This window comes from Thamnophis sirtalis, unplaced genomic scaffold (genome assembly GCF_051295495.1).
Source record: "Thamnophis sirtalis isolate CommonGarterSnake01/CBP01778 unplaced genomic scaffold, rThaSir2_p1.2 scaffold_8, whole genome shotgun sequence".
Lineage (NCBI taxonomy): Eukaryota > Metazoa > Chordata > Lepidosauria > Squamata > Natricidae > Thamnophis > Thamnophis sirtalis.
Genome location: NW_028261388.1, coordinates 36,880,134 through 36,904,492, shown reverse-complemented (window position 1 = coordinate 36,904,492; position 24,359 = coordinate 36,880,134). Strand labels below are relative to the sequence as shown.

Genomic DNA, 24,359 nt, shown 5'->3' with positions numbered 1-24,359 from the left:
GCTTCAGGAGATGGATCCCTGGATGCATAGTTATCCCCAGACAAGAATTCACTGTCCCCGGGGGATTGGGCCTCACGATCAGGGGAAGCTGACTCCCTGCTGCGACGGTCTGGGCTAGGTTCTGGCTGAAGGGGCCTTGAAACCTCCCTGGGATCCACTGTGGCTCTTGGAGAAGACCTTTCAAGTGAGCCTTTGTGCCCTTTGCCTTTATTTACAGAGGGATCCAGCTTGCAGCGCTTGCTGGAGGGCCCCACCTGATCCCCTAAGGCCTCCCTGCATTCCTCAGCCATTTCAGGTCCCCACGAGGCCTGGGAGATAGCTGGAGTTGGGATGGGCACGCGCTGGCCTTTGCAGTCCAAAAGCGCTGGCAGAATCTCCAGGAGGGAAGGGCCGCCTTGGTGTCGGATTTCCTTCCTCCCACCGCCCTCGGTTCCCCGAGACTTAGCTTATTTTCCGGAGGGAGAGACTAGCTGGCTTCCCAGACTAGCCCCCAGCCTCCCCGCGGCGTTCTGCAGTCGTTGAGGGCTCGCTGAGGCTCCGTTGGCTGGCTGGGCTCTTCTTGCTGCCTTGTTCCTCGCACGCTCTGAGCTCTGCCGCTCTGCCCAGTGAGTCGGAGCGATCCAAAATGGCGGGGGGTGCACACGCAGCCGCTTCCCGCTCTTTCCAGCCCTGAAGGTGTGCGAAGGCTCCAGCCGTCGCTGCTGTTGCCGGACAAAATGGAGCAGGCGAGGGAATCCTAGCAATCCGGCTCACCTGCTTTAGAGCCTTCTCAGAGCCTTGCTGGACTTTTCCTCCCCCTGGGACGCCCCTGTTCCAACAGGGAACTTGGTTTATCCCACTAATTGCTCCCTTGCTAGCCAGCCCCCGCTGTGCAAGCCTTTTCAACCCCCTGCAGTGCTTGCAATTAGCAACAGCAGGGAAAAACCCGGCAGCCCTTCTCTTAAAGCGACGGAAGCCTCACTGGAGGCAAATAGACAGACCTGATGTAGAAGCGTGATTTCCTCTATCTGAGAATTTAAACGTGGTCCAATTTGGGAAACTTTTTCCAGCCTTTCTGCTCTTAGACTGGAGCTCTCCCAAAACAGCCCTAACTCGGGCGGACTGAGTTTTCGAATTGAGCATGTGCAGGCAAAGGGAGGCGTGGTCAAGAAAAACATCACTCAGTCCAAGGGCAGATAGGCTGTGTTAACCCAGCATTTGGGCTCTCTGAGCAGTGCACTGGAGAAAACCAAATTCACTTAACAATGATGTTAGTAATTTAACAACTGCAGTGATTCACTTGACAAATGTGGCAAGAAAAGTTGTAAAATGGGCCAAAACCCACTTAACAAATTTCTCACTTAGCAACATAAATGTTGGGCTCAATTGTGGTCGAAGTCAAGGACTACCTGTATTAGTGAATTGTAGAAAATATAACGGTTAACAAAAGCCTGTATTTCCATAGCATGTTGTTGCTGTTGTTGTTATGGTCTTTCAAATCAATCATAGCTTCTGGTGACTATATGGATATTTCGATGCAATTTTTTGATAACTTATAGAAAGCTGTGGTTCCATAACAGGTCAGTCAATTTCAAAAAGGCTGAACTGATTAGCCTTCTCAGTTTAGGAATCAACAATACAGATAGTAGTACCTGAATAGTATGCTTCATCAGGAAATTAAATGCTTTAAAAAAACCTGATATTACAGAGACTGATAGTTCATTAAGCACTTTTCTGAGAAATGACATTCTGAAATTTGCTTATCATCCAAGTAATAAGCAACCAAATCATCTTTCTCATGGCCGTCACTAATCAGACATAAAGAGGCATATGATATAGAGAAAAATAAAGTGATAGAATTGCATAATTTTATTTCAAAATTCTGCCAAGCAACATGTCTAAGGAAATTAATCTTATTTAAAATGCACTTACAATCTGACACAGGCATTTGTGCTCATTGACAAGCTTTTCAAGAGATAAATATTCAATCACATCTGCTTCTGCCAAGGCACCTTCTTTGTCTTGTTTATTTGCTAATCTAAGGGGAAAAAGATCAAATAAAAATATGGTAATGCTACCTACTGTGGTTAAAAATCAATGCAAATCAATATGGATAAGCAGAATCTATACAAATAATAGGAAAGACACAAAACATTGTTCCATAGCCAAACATAAATATTGCTGTTGCCTATTTATTAACAGTTTCTTCTCAGTGGAATAAATACAAATGGTTAATTATTTTCTCATTAATCTTAAAATGTCAGAAAGCCTATATCTTGATCGAACCCATCCTGGGTGAACTGAACTCAAATAATTTTCTGTAGAAGGCAATTAAAGCTTTATTTTCCTATTATACTTTCTAGAATCTATAGCTCCTGAAAATGCTGCCCTTTTTAGAATAATCCTCTGAAAAACAAATATATGTGGGAAATCATATTGGAAAATCTTTTATGTGGAAATACCTAAGTCTGACTCTGATGATCATATGACGACAATAGGCTTACAAGGTTATGTTGTAAAAAAGCAACCTTATGAGCTTTTTATGGGAGAAAGTTTCACTGGGTTCACTTCAAAATAAATACCCCTAGGATTGTGGTGGAAGTGTTTGTGTACTATATATCTTTCTTCATAACTCAACTATGTCAGAGTAAAATATTTTGATATCAAAAGTTAAATTCAAAAGAAAAAGCGTAAAGAACTGTTATTGCAAGTTTGAAACTTGCAAACTTTCTTAGAATCAGCTGCAAGTTTATAAAAAGTTCTGTACTTGTAACGGATGGACTTTTCCAGGCTTGTGATCTAGCTGTTTGATAAGGTTCCAAGCTGCCCTAATTTTACAGACAGGTTGGCAACTCAATGGAGGAGATATGTTTTAAAAAACAAGGGATTTAAAATATACAGAAGCCTGTACGTTGATAAAATTGATCTTCCTATTTTTGTTCTTCCAATGAAAAATATCAATTTTCCTTAGTCATAGCAAAGTTACTAAAAACTTAGAAAAGTATTTCCATTTCTTAGGAATGAACTACAAACCAGCACATTTAGGCAAACATTCTTCCCACCTGTAGGGTGAAAATGTCTAGATAAATAGTACTGACAAAAACTGCATTAAAACCTTTGATTTGGAACCAAGAGCATGCTTAGTAAAAAGAAAGTGCTCTCCTTGTACTTCACTTATTTTGTTAAGTTTCTCTAAAGTAGCCTTCCTCAGCTCAGTGCTTTTTCCAAATACGTTGGATTGCAAATGGAGAATATCATGATGTAGAAGCATTGCATAAGAAAAGTGAAATTATACTTAGAGATACATATACAAAAGAAGAGAAGCAGCTTCTCTGTAAAATTTTCTCTAAACGTAAGTTTGCAAATTTACCTATTTTGGCATCGGGCAACTGTTATACCAGAATCATACAAAGAAGATAAGTATAGTATGCACTGTTCTTCCCCAGCTGATCTGTATAATTACTCTATGAAGTGTATTGGGCTGAGAGTACAAGTCCAGATGATTCAGAGAGCTTAATGTCAAAGAGGTGGGAGGGAGGAAGAGAGAAAGAGAGATAGAGAGAGAAAGACAAAGACAGAGAGAGACAAAGACAGAGAGAGAGACAAAGACACAGAGAGAGACAGAGAGAGACAAAGACACAGAGAGAGACAGAGACAGACAGACAGAGAACAGACAGACAGAGAAACCTAGATGTGTTCCACTTTAGTACAATCCACTATTTTCAATGGTTTTCATTAATTTTAATAATTAATATTAATACTATATAAGAATTGCTCTTCTCCTTCACCACCACTTTATATATTGAATGAATGAATAAAATGATGTGTTGTATCGCATCATCACAGCATTTCAATTTATTATGCATTGGTTCAGCTCAGAGATGAGTTTCTGTCGGTTCAGCCCAGATCAGGTGAACTGATAATGACGGCTTCTGCAGAAGCGTCACACGCGCGCACACGAGAGAACTGGTGGTAAAAAAAATGGAAACCCACCATTGGTTCAGCTATATAATAATAATTTGACAATACAAACAGATAGCAAAATGGGTAAAACAAACAGATAGCAAAATGGGTAAAACTAAGTTTGCATATAGACCATTTAAGCAAATCCATAATTCTCTTCAATTATCAGCAATAATTTCAAAGAAGTTTTTCTCTGTTAACAATATATTCCTTTCATTAAAAAAACCCTTTTTTATTGCTTACGCTTTGATAGTTTACACCAAAAGAATAAAAATACAAAGCTAAGTGGAAGTTAACAACTACTAATAAAACATTACTAAAAGCATAAGCAAACTTTTGGTAATGCATTTTTCCCTTCCTCAATGTTTTCCTAGTTTTCATAATAAGTATTTGATGTTCAGGGACTTAATTTTAGGAAAGCACTAGTATTAAGCAACATATATTTTCATTACAAGGTAGAAATTACAGTAAGGAGAGAGTTAGGTGAAACACTTCCTGGTATTGGCTCATTAGAATAAAACGGCCCGCCTTGGAAGAAAGGTTATACAGTATCTCTAACAGGCAGAACCAGATTCTCTAGTAGTAAGTAACTAACATGCTTTTCTACTGCACGGCCATATAACAAACTAAGACTCTCTCGATCCATGGTTTTTCAAGACACACTTCCTAAGTAATTAAGTTCTAGAGAGATTAAGCAAGCAGAAACTTTTAAAACGGGAATAACATTCCAGATCTATTAAGCATGCACACATGGATAATGCAAGTCTCATATCCTTAAGTACAAAACGATACTGAAAAACAGGATTTTTAAAAGGAAGAAGGTAAGTGTATTTTGTTTATCATATGCCAAATAATCTTAATTAAAATGTGTAATATTTAATGTGTGTAAAATAATGTTTGTCCTCTGCTAAATGTGAGTTTATTTCTGTTGTACATGGTTGAAAAAATATATCGCTTTAATACAGAAATGCTAATTTGTTAAAAAGTATTTAATGCATTAAATGTAATTTATTTTGAAAGCATGCCAGGAAATACATTCTTCCTTCGCAAATTTTCCTTTTTAAAACTGGGTTACTGAAAAATAAAGGTAGAATAGAGTTTGTGGTCTGGACAATGGATTGACTGACACTCTTATAGACCACAGAGAAATCTTGTTGTGAGGTTAACAAAATCACAGAAAACACTAAGTGAACAATTGTGTGGTTGTGTGTGTGTGTACATAAATCACGTTTTGATTTGGGAATTATAATGTTTATTACATGTGTTTGAAAATGAATTAAAGAAACAAAAAATCCTTTACTAAGACAATGTCTAAACAGGCAGTTGAGGAACTTCAGCATTTTTATTTCAGGAATTATGAGAAGGGAAGTGTATGTGTACATTTACTAGCAATGACATCATCTGTTGTGCATGAAAATACTGAATATAGGAACTCAGCCGTTCAGTTCAGCTATAACAATGGATTCTAATAGTGTTAGCATGCAAATTTGTTTTAGGACCTCCATAATTCTGAATTATGTATATTATTTGAACAAAATTTATTAAAGAATATTATTACTTCTTCTGTTAAGGTATATTTTCATCAGCATGCTGCTACCTAAATATAGTGCAATGCATTATTACCCCTGCCTTTGCTTGCCAAAAATGTAATTTTTGAAATTGGTTGTGAATTATTTTGGTATTTGATTCATCCAAGGCAGCACAAAGAGATTAATAACACGTTTATTGTTGCACTTTGATGTTTGTGTTAATCTACATGAGTTTAAAACTTTTGATTTTAGAAAGCTCCTTTAGATTCAGTTGTGAATCCCGTCAAGCCTTGCAAAGAACCTTGGTACATTATTTAGGAATTATACTATTTAGAGTACTCACTCTTATTTAGATAAGTCACATTTGACCCAGTTTGATGTAATGGTTGAGGGTGCTAGCATAGAAACCAGAAGGTTTTGAGTTCTAGTTCTGTCATAGGCATGAAAGCCAGCTAGGTGACCTTTGACCAGTCACTCTTTCTCTGCCCATCCCACCTCACAGGGTTTTTGTTGTTGAAAAAATATGGCAAGGAAAGAATATTATGTATGTTCCCCACCTTGAGATATTTATAAGAAATAAAGGCGGGATAAAAATAAATTGTAGTTACAAATGATCTCTCTTTGGCTTTACCATCAATATGTGTGAGTAGTTAAAATAGGAGAGAAGGGAGAATCCATAAAATAAATTTAGCCTGAAGAATTTACAGTTATTGCTCTAAAGTTTGCATAATAGTATTTTCCCAATAGCATTTATCACAAGAAATGGCAGGAAACAAGTTGTTTCTAATGTCATATTTCTGCTTTTTTATTCATTGAAGAGGAGGTGAATGGAGATGCTGTAAATAATTTTAGATTTCCCTAGAATGTAGTTTGGAAAAAATAATTTTGCATAAACACTGCAATTAACACAGCTTAACTTTTTTTTTTTTTGGAGTACTTTCAACCAGAAAATATTACTTCCCTTTGCTTCTGAAATGCTGGGTAAGTTTCTCATCATTAATGGTTTACTCAATTGCTGAGATGTCTGTGGCAGTGCTATCCAAGATATTGTTACTTTAATTATGTACAGGTAGTCTTCGACTTACAACAGTTAATTTAGTGACCGCTCAGTTACACTGGCACTGAAAAAAATGACTTATGACTGTTTTTCACACCTATGCCTGTTGCAGCATCCCCTTGGTCATGTGATCAAAATCAGATATTTGCCAATTGGTTCATATTTATGACACTTTCAGTGTCCCAGGATAAGCAAAGTCAACATGGATACCGTATTACTAACAACTGCAATTATTCACTTAGCAACCGTGTGGCAAGAAAGGCATAAAATGGGTCAAAACTCACTTAACAAAATAGCAAAATAAATGTTGTGCTCAATTGTGGATGTAAGTCAAGGATTACCTGTAATGGAGAAATATGGCATTTGCCTTTCAAATTTACAGCATAAAGTCATCAGTAACAGCAGACAAAATATTTACAGAAATGGTCCCTTCCAACCCTGGCATTGAGAATTCACAGATAGTATTTTTAATATTGCTCAACAAATAACAATTACAATTTTACTTCTTGAAGGACTCTTACTTTCTTACTCCCTATAGCATTAACATACATAGGTCACAGATCTATGTTGATACAATAGTGATGCAGTACTTAAAACTCAGGTTTGTTGTTGAGGATTGATCTAGATTGTTCTAGTTTCATTACAAGCCATTGTATATAATAACTCCACCTCATTTCTTAACCATGCTGTCTTTCTCTGGGAGTGTTAACTTAATTATCTCCACCGTGTATCATTAGGATCATACATAGTATTTGCAATAAACATCAACAAGGATTTTCCAAATTTCAGTTGTGGAAAGAACAATATGTGGGCTAACTCAGGCAGAACATCCTTGGATATTTTTCTCTTTTTTTTAGAGAAGAGGGCAACATGAGATACTCAAAAGCTTCAGCTCTGGACATCAGGGTTTCTCTAGAAGTTGCTTCAAAATTGTATTGATATTTTTTACATGAAAAGCAGATTAAATTATAAATACATTCTAATTTAATGTGACAGTAAACAACAATAATGGAAGAGTTTTAAATTAAAGTGTGTGTGTGTGTGTGTGTGTGTCCCACCTACATTTTCTGTCCTTACTGTTTTGGCATTCAAAACCCAAGGTAATTTTTGGTCCAAATTATTTATACATTTCTGATCTACCATGTATACTATTAAGAGGCAATGATTGTGTAAGAAAAAAGAAAAATATGCATTATTATTCCAGAAAGGACTATTTAAAGTTACCACACACACAAAAAAATTTTCAAGGACTTACAGACCATTTTTTTAATGGCAGAAAAAAATCCACAAAAAGCAAAGAAGCATTTATAATTTGCCCTTCCTTTACAAAGCAATATACTATAGAATTAAAAATAAATAGTCCCTTTAAAATAAGTAAGTGTATTTACTTTTTTGCTAGCATGAAATAGCACAGGAATTTTTTTTTTTTTAAAAAAATGGGAGCTTCAAGGGTAAAAGCCTGAAAATCGGCTTGAAAACGGCCCGAAAAATACCCATAAAACAGGCCATTTTTCCAGCTAAAATCAGACCAAAAATGGCCTGAAAACATCCCAGAAAACCACCCCCAAACAACCTGGAAATGGCCTGGAAAATACCCTGAAAACTACAGGAAAACAGTCAGAAATATGCCTCCAAAACAGGCAAAATCAGCCCAAAAAAATGCTTGAAAACAGCCCCAAAAACAGCTTACCCAGCTTCTCTTCCTCTTGCAGACAGCTTTCCCAGTCTAGCTTAACAGTCTCTCTCTCTCTCCCTCTCTCTCCCTCTCTCTCTCTCTCACACACACACACACTCACTCACTTACTCACTCACTGATACATACGCATACACAAAATCTTTCTTTCTTTCCTCTCCTCCCCCCGCCCCCGAGATCCCTGGATTCCCTCTCCTACCATGCCTGTCCCATACAGGTACCATCCACACAAGTGATGTAGAGTTGGCCGTGCCCCCTCAGTCATGTGATCCACCCCAGCCATGCCCACCCAGCAGAGAACCGGTTGTTAAAAAAATTGGAACCCACTGAACTTACCCATTCTGAAAAACTCTATCAACCTCATATATGTGTATTAAAATACTAGTTTATATGTTCATCATTTTAATTTGCCAAAAATGGATAAAATGCAGGAAAGAATATACCAGTAGTGAGATGTGAAAAATAGTGTGTATTTCAGTTTCCATATAGCTTTTGAAACAGCTTTCTAAAATGGATACAAAGAGTCTACAAGAAATAGTTTGCTACACTATGTGGCAAATTTCTGCAACTTTTTTTTATAACATTTTCTGCTATGATCTAATATGATTGTGGATTAATAAATGCTAATGAAAGTGATTTTAATTCTTAGGTATACACTGCTGCCGTGGGTTTAATACTTCTGAACCTTAATATATTCAACAGAAGATGAAAGACCGCCTTCAAGAGCTTAAACTGAGAGCAAAGGAACTGCAATTATTAGAAGAGAACAATCGTGTTGTTGATGCAATTATTAGAGAGGAACAAGGAGAATTTGAACAAGCAGCTGTTATTTTTGAAAAGGAGCCCATAACTGAAAGGTACTTGCATGAAATACAGCAACTTCATAATGACATTAATCGTTTGGCAATGGATGTTCAAAAGTTTAGTCGGCAGCAGAAAAGTTTTATGGCTTCCATGAGAAGATTCAGTGTGCTTAAAAAAGAATGCAGCAATACAAAAGCAATTAAAGCTCAAGCAGAGCACATTAATAAGGGCTTGGATGATCTTTCAAAAATAGTGAAGAGGGAAGAAAAAGAACATGGCTCATCATCTGCCCTTAGAAGAGTCCTCACTTCCCAGCGTGCAGTCCTATTCCATCGTTTCCAAAATATAATGATTATGTACAATAATGCCATAACAACCAAACAAGAAAAATGTAAGGATTTCATTATGCGTCAGTTGGAAGTGGCAGGAAAAGAGGTATCAGAGGAAGAACTAAATAATATGGTTGAACAAGGGAAATGGGAAATCTTCAATGAAAATCTGCTCACAGAGGTCAAGATTACTAAAACTCAGTTATCTGAGATTGAACAAAGACACCGAGAACTGGTCAGTCTGGAAAATCAAGTGAAAGACTTAAAAGGCCTTTTTTTTCAAATCTCACTTTTGATAGACGAACAAGGTGAAATGATCAACAGCATTGAAATGGAAATCATTAACACTCAGGATTATGTCCAAATGTCAACAGAAAAGTTCAGGCTGGCAGCTAAATATCGAAAAAAGAATCCATGCAAAGCACTGTGCTGTTGGTGCTGCTCCTGTTGCAAATGATTTGTCCTCTGGGCAATTAAAACTGAAGAGCTGATCCAGCCCTCTCAGTACCCCTGAGGTCATCATATGTTTACAATCCAAGCAGGCACTTGGATAAGTGGCTCACAATTATATGTCATGTGATCACATTTGTGACCTTCCTTGCTGGTTTCCCACAAGCAATGTCAATGAGAAAGCTGGCAGAGAAGATTGCAAGTCACTCCAGTAAGATCCCTGCATTCATGCGGCAGGCTCTAAAATTTTCCTGTAGTCATAAAGGGCTACGTACTGTGACTACGTCACTTAGCGATGGCAATTTCAGTTGCAATCATAACCCCAAAACATGCAGGTCATTAAACAGGAAATGGTGAGAGTCCCAAGGGGGGAAATCAGGAGAGTGCTTGGGAGGCCTATACAGGAGTGCTATGAGAGGCTGGAGATGTCTTGAGAGATCCAGCATAAGCTGAGCATGAACTGAGGGACGCACAGTGGGGGTTCAATGCAAGCTACATGTTAGTTGGGGCAGGTTGGGCAGGGCTTAAGAAGGTCAGTGTAGGCTACAAATGAGCTGGAGGATGAGGGGGTAATGGCAAAGGCTGCACATGTGCAAGGTGGCTTACCCAAGTGACTTGCTACCTTCCCTGCTGCATTCCCCATAAATTTTGCTTGTCAGAGCCTGCCATGAAATTATCATAAATGGCAATCACATGACTATAGATCCCTGTGACATCATAATTGTGAGCCTGGGTCCTTAGCACCTTATGGTGATCATGAGACCATGGTGTTGTAATGGCTATGGTAAAAAGCATTGTAGACTTCCCCGGCTATGTATGTCATACACTAATCTCTCTCTGTCTTTATGTATGCAATAGATTTCAGCAAACTCAGGATTCTTTTACTTTTAAAAACCCTTCCTTGCAGTTTTTCCATTATTGAAAGTCTCCAAATATTTAAAATATATGTTATTATGGTAATATTGAAAAGAACCTTTTAAGAAATAATCATTTCCTTGTATTAATGATATTATACTACTTGAATACCAGCTATTCATTATAAAAATTAAGCACAAACCAAAAGCCTTGTACAAATAGTCATGTCATTATAAAAAAAAAATATTCAGTTTGGAAAATATACTTTGTCTCTAAGTAAGTCACAACAGAATAATCTGGGCAAGCATACAAATATCCCCAAAACAAAACAATAAGTGTGTTAATAGTATGTACTAAGAGAAGAGGAAATTAGGCATAATTACAAGTAGTCTTGAGAAATGACAGGCCATTTAACAATAGTTCATAGTTATGACTCACACTCCAAAACTATATATGACCTTGTTTCAAAGTTATCACAGTGCCACTGTGGTCATTTGCCCTTATGAGAGGCCACAGGGATGCTCTCCACATCCCGTTCCAATGAGACCTCCAACACTTGGGCCCGCTCCCATGCCTCTTGGAAGCAGTCATCAATTCCTTGTTGGCTGCTTTCAGAGCTTTGTGTGTCAGTCAGCTGCCCCCCGAATCAGCTGGCCAGCAGAAGGCTGCCTCTTGCTTGGCTTTGAAAGTTGAGCTTTGCATGAAAGGCAGCTTCATGACAAGATTCCCAAAACCTTTCCCTTGCTTCTCTGTCTCCCCCAGAAAGCCACATTTCTTCAAAAGAGAGAGAGAGAGAGAGGGAGGGAGAGGGAGAGGGAGGGAGAGAGAAAAAGCTGGAAGGGATGGACTTGCTGATCTTCCCTCACCACTAAATGTTCTCTCTACTCTCCAATCTCTACCCCTTTTAAAATTCTAACCTTGACTCCATCTGAAGACAGAAGAACGAAGTGACTAAGGAAAGAAAATCTTTCTCTATTGAACTGAAAAAAGTCATCTCAAAATTTGTGCAACGAAATGGATAATGGTGGGTCCTTGCAAGCTTTAGCTGTCATTCTGAGCTATACAGCTCAGGTAGGAGTTAAAAGCTAGATTATAGACTTCCTACTATAGGCAGTCATATGGACAGCTAAAGCTTGCAAAGACCCAGTGTCCTCCATTTTGTTGCACAACTTTTAGAGATGATATTTTTTTAAGTTTCATGGCTGGTCATTATTTGAGGCAGTTCATTTAACAAAGTTAAATTTTGTTACAGTTATAACTTGAAGACTATCTGTATTCAAGAAGTTATCTTTTGCAAGGAAGTTAACTTTCATGCTATCAGACACTTTTTCTGTTGGTTGTCAATCATATTTCACAAATAAATATTTAGTTTGTATAAATATGTATAAAATATTGTTTTTCCTGAAGGCCATTATTGCTTGTTACATAAACTGCCAATGTATCACCAGTATAAAAAGCTTATATATATATAATGTATGTATATATATATACATACATACACATATATTGGCAGTATGTGTGTGTGTATGTGCGCGTGTGTATGTATATAAACACACACGTGTGTGTGTGTGTGTGTGAAAGAGTAAAATAAACTACATAAAATCCACTTGTTAGAGAACTCGAAGAAATTGTTTTGTGTTATGATTACAAGGAATATAGAAATATATCTGAAACATAGAACTAAAATCAAAATTAAAACTGAAGCCTAAATATTGATTATATTAAATCTGGAAAACCACTATATATTTAAATAGTAAAAAGTGAACACGCTTTTCATTTTTCTCTATAACTAATAATTATTTCATAGATTACAAGCTTAGATAAAATGTTGAAATAACTAGAGATGCAACTTTGCTCAAAAACAAAAATAGAATTCTTCAATGGATTACTGTAATGATACAAAAATATCATTTTTGGGGAACTATATAATCCAGTTTTAACTTATCTCTTTCCTTATGTAAATCAGGTTTGTAAATAGGTTGAAAACAGAAACAGAAGAAAACTAGGAAATGTTATTAGCAGGAATGAAGACAATTACTATTGTAAATGAGATCTATTTTTACTGTTACGCAAGATAATTAAAAATGTTAATAATAGCCAATTATACAACTATTACAAACATTAAGTTCTTGACTGCCGAGTTTATTTGTGTTTCATACAGTTTACTAAGGAAAACACTACTTTTAAAATGTGACAAAGCTCCAGTCTATTTTCAAAACAGTTTAAGTTTTCATTTTGACCTCAGAATAAACAAACAAATATAAAAATTGATTAAGGCATGTTTTCACCACGACTAATATAGGAACAGAAATCAAGCAAGGAACTAATTTCCACTTCCAAGGATAAATTTGGGCAGTGTTGATCATCTTACAAACAACTAACTATAAAATCTAGAATAAACACTGGAGTAGCTAAATTAATATTTCCTCCCCAACATATCACGTAGTAGCTGTTATCTTCACTTGTATAAAATGCAAAATCTTGTTTTGCTTACAATAGTTTACACTATATCATCTCTATCCTCACTAAAATCCCAAAACAATAATCTAGGCTACTTTTTTAACTGAGATTAAGTCACACTTTCCCAATTATAAGGCTAAAACAATTCTGACTTTATACAAGTCATGAATAAAGTCTGAAGAGAGAGGACCGTAAGAAGGTAGAATAAGTATAAATTTCACACATTTAAAATAATTCATTCACATTTTTGAATTCAAACTTGAGACTTGGCACAAAGAGCCTAACAAAATAAAATATGAAAAAACTCCCAGCAGCAGGAGATGTTTTTTTACTGTAAAGATTTTTTCCCCAAATACTCAATTTTTAAAACAAATAGTTACTTCCTACACATAAAAATCAGTACCAACCAGAAAGGTTTGTCAGACCAACATAGTCAATAAAATTCATATTAATGTTTTTTTTTTCAAGCAATACCTTGCTCGTGTTAATGCAACCTTCTAATTTAAAATCATTTGAAGGACCAATAATGGCAACAGTATAGTAGAAAGCCCTGTGTGCTATTGAGGAAGATTTCTAAATTTAAAGCAAATATTTTTTTAAAAAAAAACATGGTGCCTGGGGGGAAAATAAATCTATAGATATATACTAAAAAAAATAGGAAGAAAAAAAAGATACTGCAATCATACATCAGGGGCACTTTACTGGAAAACAATGTGTTCCATATAAACTGTGTTTTTCTTTCCCAAATGACACAGAAGGTAATGTGCTGATAGGTGATAGAAATAATCCAAATATTGGCCTATGAAAAATACTAGCAAGTTCTTATGATACTATGTGTAATTATTGATAGTTATTTGCTATATTTTCTTCTCTAACACACAACACAACTAGTTTGGTATATTGCCTAAAGGCCAAAAATTGAAAGAACAGAGTTTTAATTTTGTTTTACAAATAAGCAAATTGGATGACTTTATCCCAATCTTTCTTTCAGCCCTAGGAAGAAGGCAATGATAAATTACTTGTCAAAAAGTTGTCAAGTCACCAATGCAAACCCACCCACCCATCCCCCAAAATCCCCCACCAAGATGAAGAAATAAATGCAACAATGAACAATGTAAAGTTGTATATAATGATCATGGTCAAAAGCACAAGAAGCCATTTTTAACCAACTGTAAAAGAAATAAAGCTGTGCTCTTTCTATGGCTTGCAGCATAAATAAATGCTGAGTGGACATACTTTAAAGGGAGCAGCATAAGAAAATCCAGTTAAGCAAGGTTCAGCATTCATGACAGAATGCTAGATAGAGAGAAAAAAAAAGATAAGGAGCTGCTCAGAAAATAACATAATGCTAGGCTAGGAAAGAGAGGTATATCTTTTCTGTCATGGCTCTGCTTCATTCCACCTGTTACATTTCACTGTTTTCTTTCAAGCAGACAATATTGCTACTACAACATGTCTTATTTGTAAACATAGCAATACCTGCTGTTCTCCTAGTACAGTGTAAAAAGTTGTTAACCTTTGTATTATGCAAAAATAAGTTGTTTTAACACAATAGAAAAATTAAGCATCAGTAAGTCTATCATACTTTTTTCCTTTTAGCAATTGTTTGTGAAGCATGTCACAAAAACTGGATTGACACTTAACACGAAACTATAATAATTCTCGGATTATGATGGTAATCGGAACTGGGATTTCCATTGCTAATAATGCAATTGTAAAGACAATGCCGTATGGCTGCACTGTTTAGCACCTGCAATCCTGGCTATTGTCAGAATCCCAGGACCATGTGGGTCATGAAATGGAAACAGGTGGAGTCCCCAGCAAGAAGCATGGGGAAGAGGATGCAAAATGGAGCTATTGGGTGTGTAGATGTTGTGGACCGCATTACAGACTGTGGGTGGGCTCATAAATGTGAGATTATGAACAGTTAACTAACCATAATTTCCTGGGAATAAATACCGGTAAAGGATTATAATTTTAAATTAATAAAATAACCCACCCCCACTCCTAGCTCTATGTCTAGAATCTGTATTTATATACAAGCAATTTGTGACTAATCATTGTTCTAAAACGAGTCTTTCATGCTATCTAAAATGATAGCATTTCTTCTTTTTCTATAGTCTGCCTTTTTAAATCTCAGCTTCCTCCACTAATTTAAATCTCAGCTTCCTCCACTAATATATAATATAAAAAGCCCTAAAGTCATTTCAACATTGATCTGGCATGAATTCTTATCAGGGTTCAATAATGCTTAAAGAGATAGCAACAAAAGTGGGAAATCAGTTATGTTTACTTATTATCAAATCTCAATGAGCAGCTAATGCATGTTGAACATTCTATAATGGGCCTGGCCCAAAAGGACTTTCCCATTCCCGAAAAAAAGTCTCTACCCCAAGTATATGGCTAAAGTATACTTTAGCTTAGGAATTGGTCCACTAACAAATTACTGTTAAGTTTAGTTTGCTTTAGTTTAAAAAGACAAGATACCGTTGATGAATATCTACTGCTTTTAGCATTCTGGAATTACTGAGGTAGTAAACAAAAATCCAAAATGGTATAAGAAAAATGCAGTTAACGTATTATGAGTGAGGATTTGAAATTCTCCTTCATATTACTGAATTTTCAGCAATGTAGCTAGCACGACTGCTTTCTTAAACAATTAGAGTCAACATAAATCATTTTCACAGCAAGTCATTCAAATTATTCATCAATTCTGCTTCATTATTTAAAACCACAAATAACCATATATTTAAATATTTTCAAACTAAAAATGTTTCTCAGAATTAGATTCAAACACATACACAGATTATTAACAATGAGAATGTCAGTGCCAAGAATGCCAACCAAAACACTTCAAATAGGAAGAACCTATTTGTAGATGTAAAAGACTAGGTTTATTTTTATGGATACAATGGGTACAAATTTTCTATTGTAAATAATGAGAGTTCTTCTGGGATACAAATATTCTCTGGGGTAATTGAGTATTTGTAAATAAATTCTTCAGCAACACCAACTAAAGAGCCTGTATCTCAATGTTATTTATAACCTGAATTACACCCTAGAATGAAAGATGAAAAAAATGGAATCTGAAAACCTATAGCAAAATACAGAAGATACCGTTTTTAAAATGTCATTTTTTTCATAAATGCATTAAAGAAAAGTTCAAAATATTGCAATCTTATAAGGGCTTTTCTACTAAGAACATTTGTGAGAGAATGTTATGCATCACAGTATTTGAAAATTCTATCCGATGAGAACTATCTTAACATTTGGCTACTTTTTTTAGTTTGTTTGATAATGTCCGTTCTCAGAAGTTAACAATATTTAAAATGCATCAATTGCACCCTCTTGTGTTGGGCATGCATATTTCTTTAATGGCATTTTTAATAAACCATTTATATTTTAATACTGTATCAGTCATCAATAATCAAAAATCAAATAGTTATAATGACCATAATAGTCAAATATTTACTAAAATAAAAAAGACTAGCATATAAAAGAGTATATAGAATCATGGGCTTTATTTATGTAACACAATTTCTCCATTATTTCTAATAATTTAACAGCAGCACACTCATTTTTAATAAGTAATATTTAAATATTCTTAAATTTATTTTACTTACACTAATACAGGTTTCCCTGATATCTTAGGATGTTTTAGAACTTCTGAAATTGTATCTTTTGTCTCTTCCATTCTTTCCACATCACTTGAATCCACAACAAATATTACTCCATAGGATTCAGCATAGTAATTTTTCCAAATGCCCCGAATACGTTTTCCACCTCCTAAGTCAAAAATTGTGACTTCAAACCATTGTTGTTTAAGATCGATTTTAGAAAATCCAACTGTTGGAGCCACATCTTCAGGGGATTCTGACAAAATTAAAATATATTATAAGAGACAGTTCGATGAAACTTGAATAAGAATTTTGATATGACCAATTAATTAATTCCAAGCTATAATAGAGGCCTATACTAATGCTAAATATTTTATTTTACTGTACAAGTAAAAAATAATAGCATTACTAATTAGCTTATGAGCATATCAAAGTTAATACTTATTTCAGAGCAACAGTAATATTACAATAAAGCATGCTTTTACTGAAAATGTATTTCAGATCTGTACAAAAAGAGTTTGAATGAAACTTATTAGCCAGGTTCTAGAGAATTCCATATGCAGTGTTGATATACTGGGGGAACTGAGTTTGCATGAAGTGGAATTCCCTAACATACAGAGATAGACTTTCCTGACTTTAGAGAACAGCCACTTAAATAAATAGGGCAGATAAGCCTTTAGGGGTATCTGAGCTCTTTTTATTCAGAGGATATATTGAGTTGATTTAGGGTATTCTAAGGTATCTAAGTGGGATGCGGTGGCCCAGTGGCTAAGATGCTGAACTTGTCGATGGGAAAGTCGACAGTTCAACAGTTTGAATCCCTAGTGCCGCATAACAGAGTGAGCTCCTGTTACTTGTCCCAGCTTCTGCAAATCTAGCAGTTCGAAAGCATGTAAAAATGCAAGTAGAAAAATAGGAACCAGCTTTGGTGGGAAGGTAACAGCATTCCGTGCACCTTCAGCCTTTAGTCATGCCGGTCACATGACAATGGACACGTCTTCGAACAGTGCTGGCTCCTCGGCTTTGAAACGGAGATGAGTACCGTCCCCTAGAGTTGGGAATGACTAACATATATGTGCAAGAGGAAGCTTTACCTTTTACTTTAAGGTAAATCTAAAATATGCATAAGAAGAAACCAAGTATATAATTATGCATATTTCCACCAACCAAAGAAGTGCCAAATAAAAAATGTAAGTTAAAATATAAAATCTGTATTATTTTCAGAGATGCTTCTTGTCTTTAAATTGTATGGACAGGGGTGGTGGTGATATATACTTTCTTTCTCCCAAAACAATGAGATATTGTTTGATTTAACAGAGTAAAATATGACAGTAAATATCAAATCCTTATAGCAACAAGTAGTCTAGCTTAAACATGAAAAAAAATTAACAATAATATTTTGAAAATTGTAGATTAAAATAGAATATCCAACATACCTCCTTGGATTCCTTTTACTGTTGCAGTTTTCCCAGCATTATCAAGACCCACCATGATCAATGTCACCTTCCTTTGAAATACCAACAAAAATAAGTTAAAATTCTGTCCTTAAAAAGCACATAATATTTTACAACAAATAAATATACTTTCAATATACCCAAAACCAAATGGCAAAGATTCAAGGAAGATTTTATTTATTTTACAAAGTGCAGGTAAAATAAGTGGTCTGTAACAAATTCTAAAACACATGGAAAAATATAGGAAGGGGAAGGGAGCAACAGAGGAAGACTTAACTCTTACTTCAGTTATACACTATGTAGAACATGGTACTAAAACCATCACAGGAATAATTTCATATATTGAGATACATATTGAAGAACATTTGTGGAATATTTCTTATTGTGAAGCAAGAGAAACCATCTTGCCTCTGGATAAAAATTTGATACACTTCAATGAGCACAGAATCTCTAAATGTTCAAAGCAGACAAATTAAGAAAAAATTGGTAGAATGTGAAGAAAGAGGAAAAACAGAAGAACACAGCAGAGGGATGGAAGGAGGAAGAGAAGACAAGTGAAATATTTTGGAACTAAGAAGAGTATTTATTAGAAGAAGAAATTTTAAAAGGATTCTCTCATGAACTAAGATTCTCATTGTTTGCAGCCAAAGGCTGAGTAGACAGAAATTAGAAAATTGAGAGATAAACATATAATAAAAGATCTAAAATAGTTAAAATGAAATAAAATCAGATTATGAATGAAAAGCTTTACTGGTGTTACCCAAGTTTATATTTTCTAATGTTGAAAAAAAAAAAAAAACTTACCTTAAAAATTGATTAAATAAAAAAATGGCATGTCAAAAAAGGAAAGAACTCATTGATATTGAGACATATCTTAGTTCGCTTATCTCAAATGTCATGATGTTCATTTGATCTTGGCAAAGCATATTATGTGTATTAACCATTGTAGTTTATAAACTATATTTTATGGATCAGCATGCAGTATAAATCCAGAGCCACCATAAATGAAATGGATAACAGAAGCCAAGAAAGAAAGGAAAATTTAAAGATAACAAGTTCAGTACTCAACATACTAAACTTAACACAGCACTGAACTATTTGAAGTAGAAATATCAAGAATGATATTTTTATATATGCATAAAACACAGTATAGCCTTTAGAAATTAAGGGATAAAAGTAATCCATAATGTTAGGATAATTAGATCTTAAGCTTTTTCATTTTTTTCCTTGGGATTATGAATTTTTAAAATGTATCTATACAGGTAGACAAATGAGCTTAAAATTTATATTGCTAAGTGATAAATTTGTTAAGTGACTTTTGCCCCATTTCATGACTTTTCTTGCCACGTTTGTTAAGGGAATCACTGCACTTGTTAAATTAGACACAAGATTGTAAAATGAATCTAGTTTCCTCATTGGCTTTGCTTGTTAGAAGTTTGCAAAAGGTGATCACGCGACCTGGGTACTCTGCAAATGTTATAAATGTGAGTCAGTTGTCAAACTACCAAATGTAAATCACATGACCATGGGGATGCTGCAATAATTGTAAGTGTGAAAAATAGTCATAAGTAACTTTTTTCAGGGCAGTTCTAACTTTGAACAGTCACTAAGTGAACTGTTATAAGTCGAGGAATAGCTGTATATAAGTAATTAGGTTATGTGCTGTGTGGGATGTTGGGTAAGTAACTTGAACTGATCAAGCTGCAAGACTAAATACTGATAATGAAAAAATGATTTTTTAAAAAAATCCATGGTAAAAATCAAGATATAAATTTATTATACATCATTTCCTATAATTAATATTATAATCTTTTTGCTCAATCCATAAACATGGATGTTACAGTTCTTGATTTTTACTGCATAGTTTTATAACTCAAGCTTGCACATTATTATTTTATCATTAAAAATGTATTAATCGCTTCTTGGAATATGTGGCAAGAAAATAATACACAATTATGCAAAAAACAGAATACAGAATTTAAACAATAATTTACACATAGCCAAATATCCAAAGATAATTTAAGTAAGCCTTATTCCCAATTAATCATAATAAGATTAGAGTTCAAAAATTATTTTATGCTATTATAGCAACTCTTATGCACCAGGAACAACATTTTTACTTCCTGATTCTATCATTCCAAGAGAAGACAGAGATTGTATGCAAAGAACAAATTTGAAATAAATTTTGAGTTGCTCAAAAATTTAAAAAAAGAGACTTAGTTTCAAACAAAGTACCCATGATGATTTCTAAATAGTTTAGTTGCTCCATTCTCAATATAGCATAAGGATATGTGAAAAAAAAACATGTTTCCTTTTCTGCCTGTACAAATTTTTATTTCAGCAGAAAGCAGAAAAGGGAAAGGGTTTTTTTACATATCCCTATGCTACTGAGAAGGGATCAACTAGTTTGAAACTAAGTTTCCTTTTTGAATAGATGATACAAAAAACAAAAAAAATCTGCTGCTGAAAATTATTGATTGCCTATTTTTGACATTACATTATTAGTCTCATATAAACAAAAAATGATTTATTAAACCTTACGTTAGCATAGGAATCAAAGGAGTCAACTACAAACTATGGGACTAGCAATCTGCTTCTAAACAATGATGTAGAATTCTTCTAAGTGTCTAGATGGCTAATCTTTTTGTCATCATGTGCCAAAAGAAATGCAATGCAACCCCCACTCTCCCCCACCACGCATGGACGTGCAAGACCCCCATGTGTGCCCCGCTCCCCACCCAAACGCATTACCCCCCATGACCCCCATCATGGGTCTAGATCAGTGTTTTTCAACCACTGTGCCGCGGCACACTAGTGTGCCGCGGCACAGTGTGAGGTGTGCCGTGGGAAAAACACTCGCCCCCCCTCCCCCCAAAAATCGTTTTTAAAATGCCTCTGTTGTCTTGGGAGCCTTCGGGGCGAATTCGCTTAATCTCCCGCCGCCGTCGTCCCTTTCACCCGAACCAGACCTACGGCAAGCCCCGTGGCTGTTGCACACGTGTGCGATCCTATTTTCTCCAGGGGACGACGAGCCCGAGGGAGGGAGCCGCGCAAGGGTGGGGCTTGTTATTGCAGGCTCTGGGCTGACCCTGCCTGAGAGCAGCTGCAGCTGCAAGCCAAGAGAAATTGAGAGAGGGAATGTGCACGTTGCATGAAGGCAGCGGCGGAGGAAGCAGCCCGGTGTCGCTGCTCGCCTTTCCCGCTCTGTGCGTGGGAGAATGTGTGTGTGTGTGTGAGCAGCCACCGACCTCTTCCTCGCCCGCGGAGTCGCAGGAGGAGGCCGAGCAGAAACGCCCCCGCGTCGCGCCACCCCTGCAGGAGACACCCCTGCGATTCCTGTCTCCTCGCCCCGCTGGCTCTCTCCTCCACGCCGGCCAACTACCGTGTGGCTCAGGCGGGGCGTGTGGTGCACCTGGGATGCCGCTCTGCCCCGCGAGCGCCTCTGGGGCTGGAGACCCCCCCACCCGCCGTTGCCGCCCGCCTGCTCGCTCCCGCTGCCGCGCCGTACGTGAGCCCGCGCTGGGTCTGACCGGCCGCCCTCCTGGACAGCCAGAGCTGCGGGGGAGACATTTCGCGCGGCGCATTCCGTTCGGGGCCGGTGGCAGGTTTCGAGCGCCGCCTCGCCGCGAGCCTCGACAGAACAGGACGCCCCGAATTGGAGCAAAAGGGGCGGCGCGCGACCTGATGTCCCGCTTGACAGGCAGCGACCCTGGAGCCGCGCCAACTGAGGCAAACTGATGTGGGGACCGGGAGCCCACAGCCCGCCCGCCCTCCGCTGGGGCACAGGGGCCCTCTCGCTGGCTTCAAGCCGAAGATGCCCAGCCCGGCCGACGGCTCCAGGGAATAAACGAAGGACCACTACCAGGGCCAAAGCGCCCCTCTCGTCCTCAAACGTCCAAGGGAGCTGCAGTCCCGCGGGGCCAGGGTCCGCCAGGAGCCCTGCGCGGCTGAGAAAGGAGTCTCGTCCGCCGCCCGGCTCAGCCCAACCCGCCCCTTCCAACGGCCCGACCCGAAGAAAGGGAGGGAAGCGGGCTGGGGGGGGTAGAGGCTGACCACTGGCGGTGTGGGTAGCGGAAGAGAGATCCCCGTTTGGACAAAGGAGGTCCTCACCTTCGCTCTCCAAAACTGCCCCGGGCAGCCGCCTGCCCATCACCAATGCTCCCTTCCCTGGAGGAGGGGAACCCAGAGGCAGCCCAGGCTGCCAGGGGCTTTCTCAGGATGGGACAAAGGTGCCGCTCCCCTTCCCTGATTGGAGTGATCAGCTTCGTGGATGTCACTTTAGCCCTTCCTGCAGCCCCTTCAACCTTCACTGGGCAGGGAAAGATCCTTCCAAGCTGACCGGGCAGGGGACCCTCCCCTCCCCCCCTCACTGCTTGGGTCCTCCTTTCTGTCTTCTAGGCCCTAGAATTACTTTATATATAGTCAATATAGGCACAGAGTTAATTTTTTTTAACATTTTCTAATGGTGGTGTGCCTCGTGATTTTTTTTCATGAAAAAAGTGTGCCTTTGCACAAAAAAGGTTGAAAAACACTGGTCTAGATCCACAAACTTTAGCAAAATCAAAAAAGCTTGGATAACAGAAACTTCAGTAAAATACCTTTAAGGATAGTTGTGGAGTAAATAAAGTATCATTGAAAATGCAAAATAAATTTCTCATCCTAATGTATAGTAAATTCAATAAGATGAAATCACTTTAAATGATTTGAAATGCTTATTAGCCATCTAGGCTAAATTGCCTTTTTATAGGATGAGCTACCAACAGACCCCGCTGCTGTCTCTTAACTGTTTATGGCTATTTTCCTTTCCATTACTTTTTCAGTCTTCTCAAAAAAATTTCACATAAGCCTAGTTCTCTATAAATAGGGCCAATGTATAACTGAAGTATGCCTAATGTAAGGTCTTTGCAGCATGGCCAACAGAATAGGCAAAAAGCACAAAAAGAAATGTCATAATCTTAAAATGGACAATATACTTTTGTTTTGTTTCCCTCTGACCTTAATAGGAACTTCCACCATTCCCATTCCCCCCCATGTATCAATAACATTCCATGCATCCAACTACACTTTTAAAAATATATAGGACATAATTAATTTAAATTAGAGAAAATCTTCCTTATAATATTTGAGATAATACTTTGCCTTGGTCTGTTCTATGTGAAAATGAATTAATTACAGGTCTATCTTGAGAGACCGCCTTCTGCCAATTACCTCCCTGCGACCAATTAGATCTCATAGATTGGGCCTCCTCCGAATTCCATCGGCCAGCCAGTGCCGGCTGGCAACTACAAGGAGGAGGGCCTTCTCAGTAGTAGCCCCGACCCTTTGGAACGAGCTCCCCGTGGAGATTCGTACCCTCACCACCGTCCAGGCCTTCCGCACAGCCCTTAAGAACTGGCTAGCCCGTCAGGCCTGGGGACAAAGATAGCCGCCCCTCCCGAATGATGAATGAATGTTGCTTATTATTTTTTTACTATATGTGTCTATGTCATTGTTTGTATTCCCCTTCCTGATTTTTATGTGAGCCGCCCTGAGTCCCCTCAGGGAAAAGGGCGGCCTATAAATGTTAATAAACATCTAAACAAACATCTAAACATCTATCTATCTTCATACCTGCTGTACCATCGATAATCTTAAAAGTTACTAAAAACTGAGTATTTTAAAGCCTGGTCATTTACCTGAGGGGTTCTCGCCACCGTTTTAGCCAGCTGCAGCAATTGGCCATCAGACTGTACATTCCTTTCCAACAGCCATTCAGAGCACCAAATAAACTGCAGGCATGGTATATTGACTAATTCCAGAATATTCAATACAGGATTGAAGAGATCAGTTTGAATATTGCCTTATTACCAAAACAAAGAAAGGGGAGAGTAAGAATACACAATAAGTTCTTGGTAACTTTATTCTTCCAAACCAATCTCATTACTTCTATATCATATCAAGCACTATCCTACAATGAGTCTTTATTTTGTGGAGCCACATTTATTTAAAATCTTATATTTACAGTCAGAGTGCAGCACAGGCACCTTTTAAGCAAGATAAGCAATTTTTAGATAAGCATGCATATGAAACAATATAGCCATAGTTTTCTACCCCATTCTTTAACCAAGGAGTTGACTGAATATCCAATCAAAAATTGGATTTGTAAAAGCTACATTCAGCAAAAACACAA

The 24,359-nt window shown here is 37.3% G+C and overlaps 2 protein-coding genes across 8 annotated transcripts in view; one reads left to right on the top strand and one right to left on the bottom strand.

Moving 5' to 3' along the window:
- The window catches only part of ARL13B (ARF like GTPase 13B), a 49,294-nt gene that overhangs the window by 23,412 nt on the left and 1,523 nt on the right, over nucleotides 1-24,359 (bottom strand). For all 5 annotated transcript variants that reach the window (XM_014059179.2, XM_014059176.2, XM_087721463.1 and 2 more), the window contains exons 2-5: nucleotides 23,866-24,029; nucleotides 18,173-18,243; nucleotides 16,743-16,992; nucleotides 1,912-2,017 (exon numbers count right to left, since the gene is read on the bottom strand). In XM_014059179.2, coding sequence (XP_013914654.2) covers nucleotides 1,912-2,017; nucleotides 16,743-16,992; nucleotides 18,173-18,243; nucleotides 23,866-23,924 — 486 coding nt within the window. In that variant the 5' untranslated portion in view covers nucleotides 23,925-24,029. The remainder of the gene's footprint in view (nucleotides 1-1,911; nucleotides 2,018-16,742; nucleotides 16,993-18,172; nucleotides 18,244-23,865; nucleotides 24,030-24,359) is intronic.
- Nucleotides 4,480-10,221, top strand: STX19 (syntaxin 19). 3 transcript variants are annotated; one of them, XM_014059180.2, is made up of 3 exons: nucleotides 4,480-4,763; nucleotides 6,406-6,452; nucleotides 8,871-10,221. In XM_014059180.2, the coding sequence occupies exon 3, from the start codon at nucleotides 8,927-8,929 to the stop codon at nucleotides 9,809-9,811; it is 885 nt and encodes a 294-aa protein (XP_013914655.1). In that variant the 5' UTR covers nucleotides 4,480-4,763; nucleotides 6,406-6,452; nucleotides 8,871-8,926; the 3' UTR covers nucleotides 9,812-10,221. The 3 variants fall into 3 exon arrangements, with proteins under 3 accessions (XP_013914655.1, XP_013914658.1, XP_013914656.1); XM_014059183.2 differs by lacking the exon at nucleotides 6,406-6,452 and having other exon boundaries at nucleotides 8,924-10,221; XM_014059181.2 differs by lacking the exon at nucleotides 6,406-6,452.

Bases quoted from the DNA above. Each gene is read 5' to 3' on its own strand.
- STX19 (XM_014059183.2), top strand. From the start codon at position 8,927: ATGAAAGACCGCCTTCAAGAGCTTAAACTGAGAGCAAAGGAACTGCAA.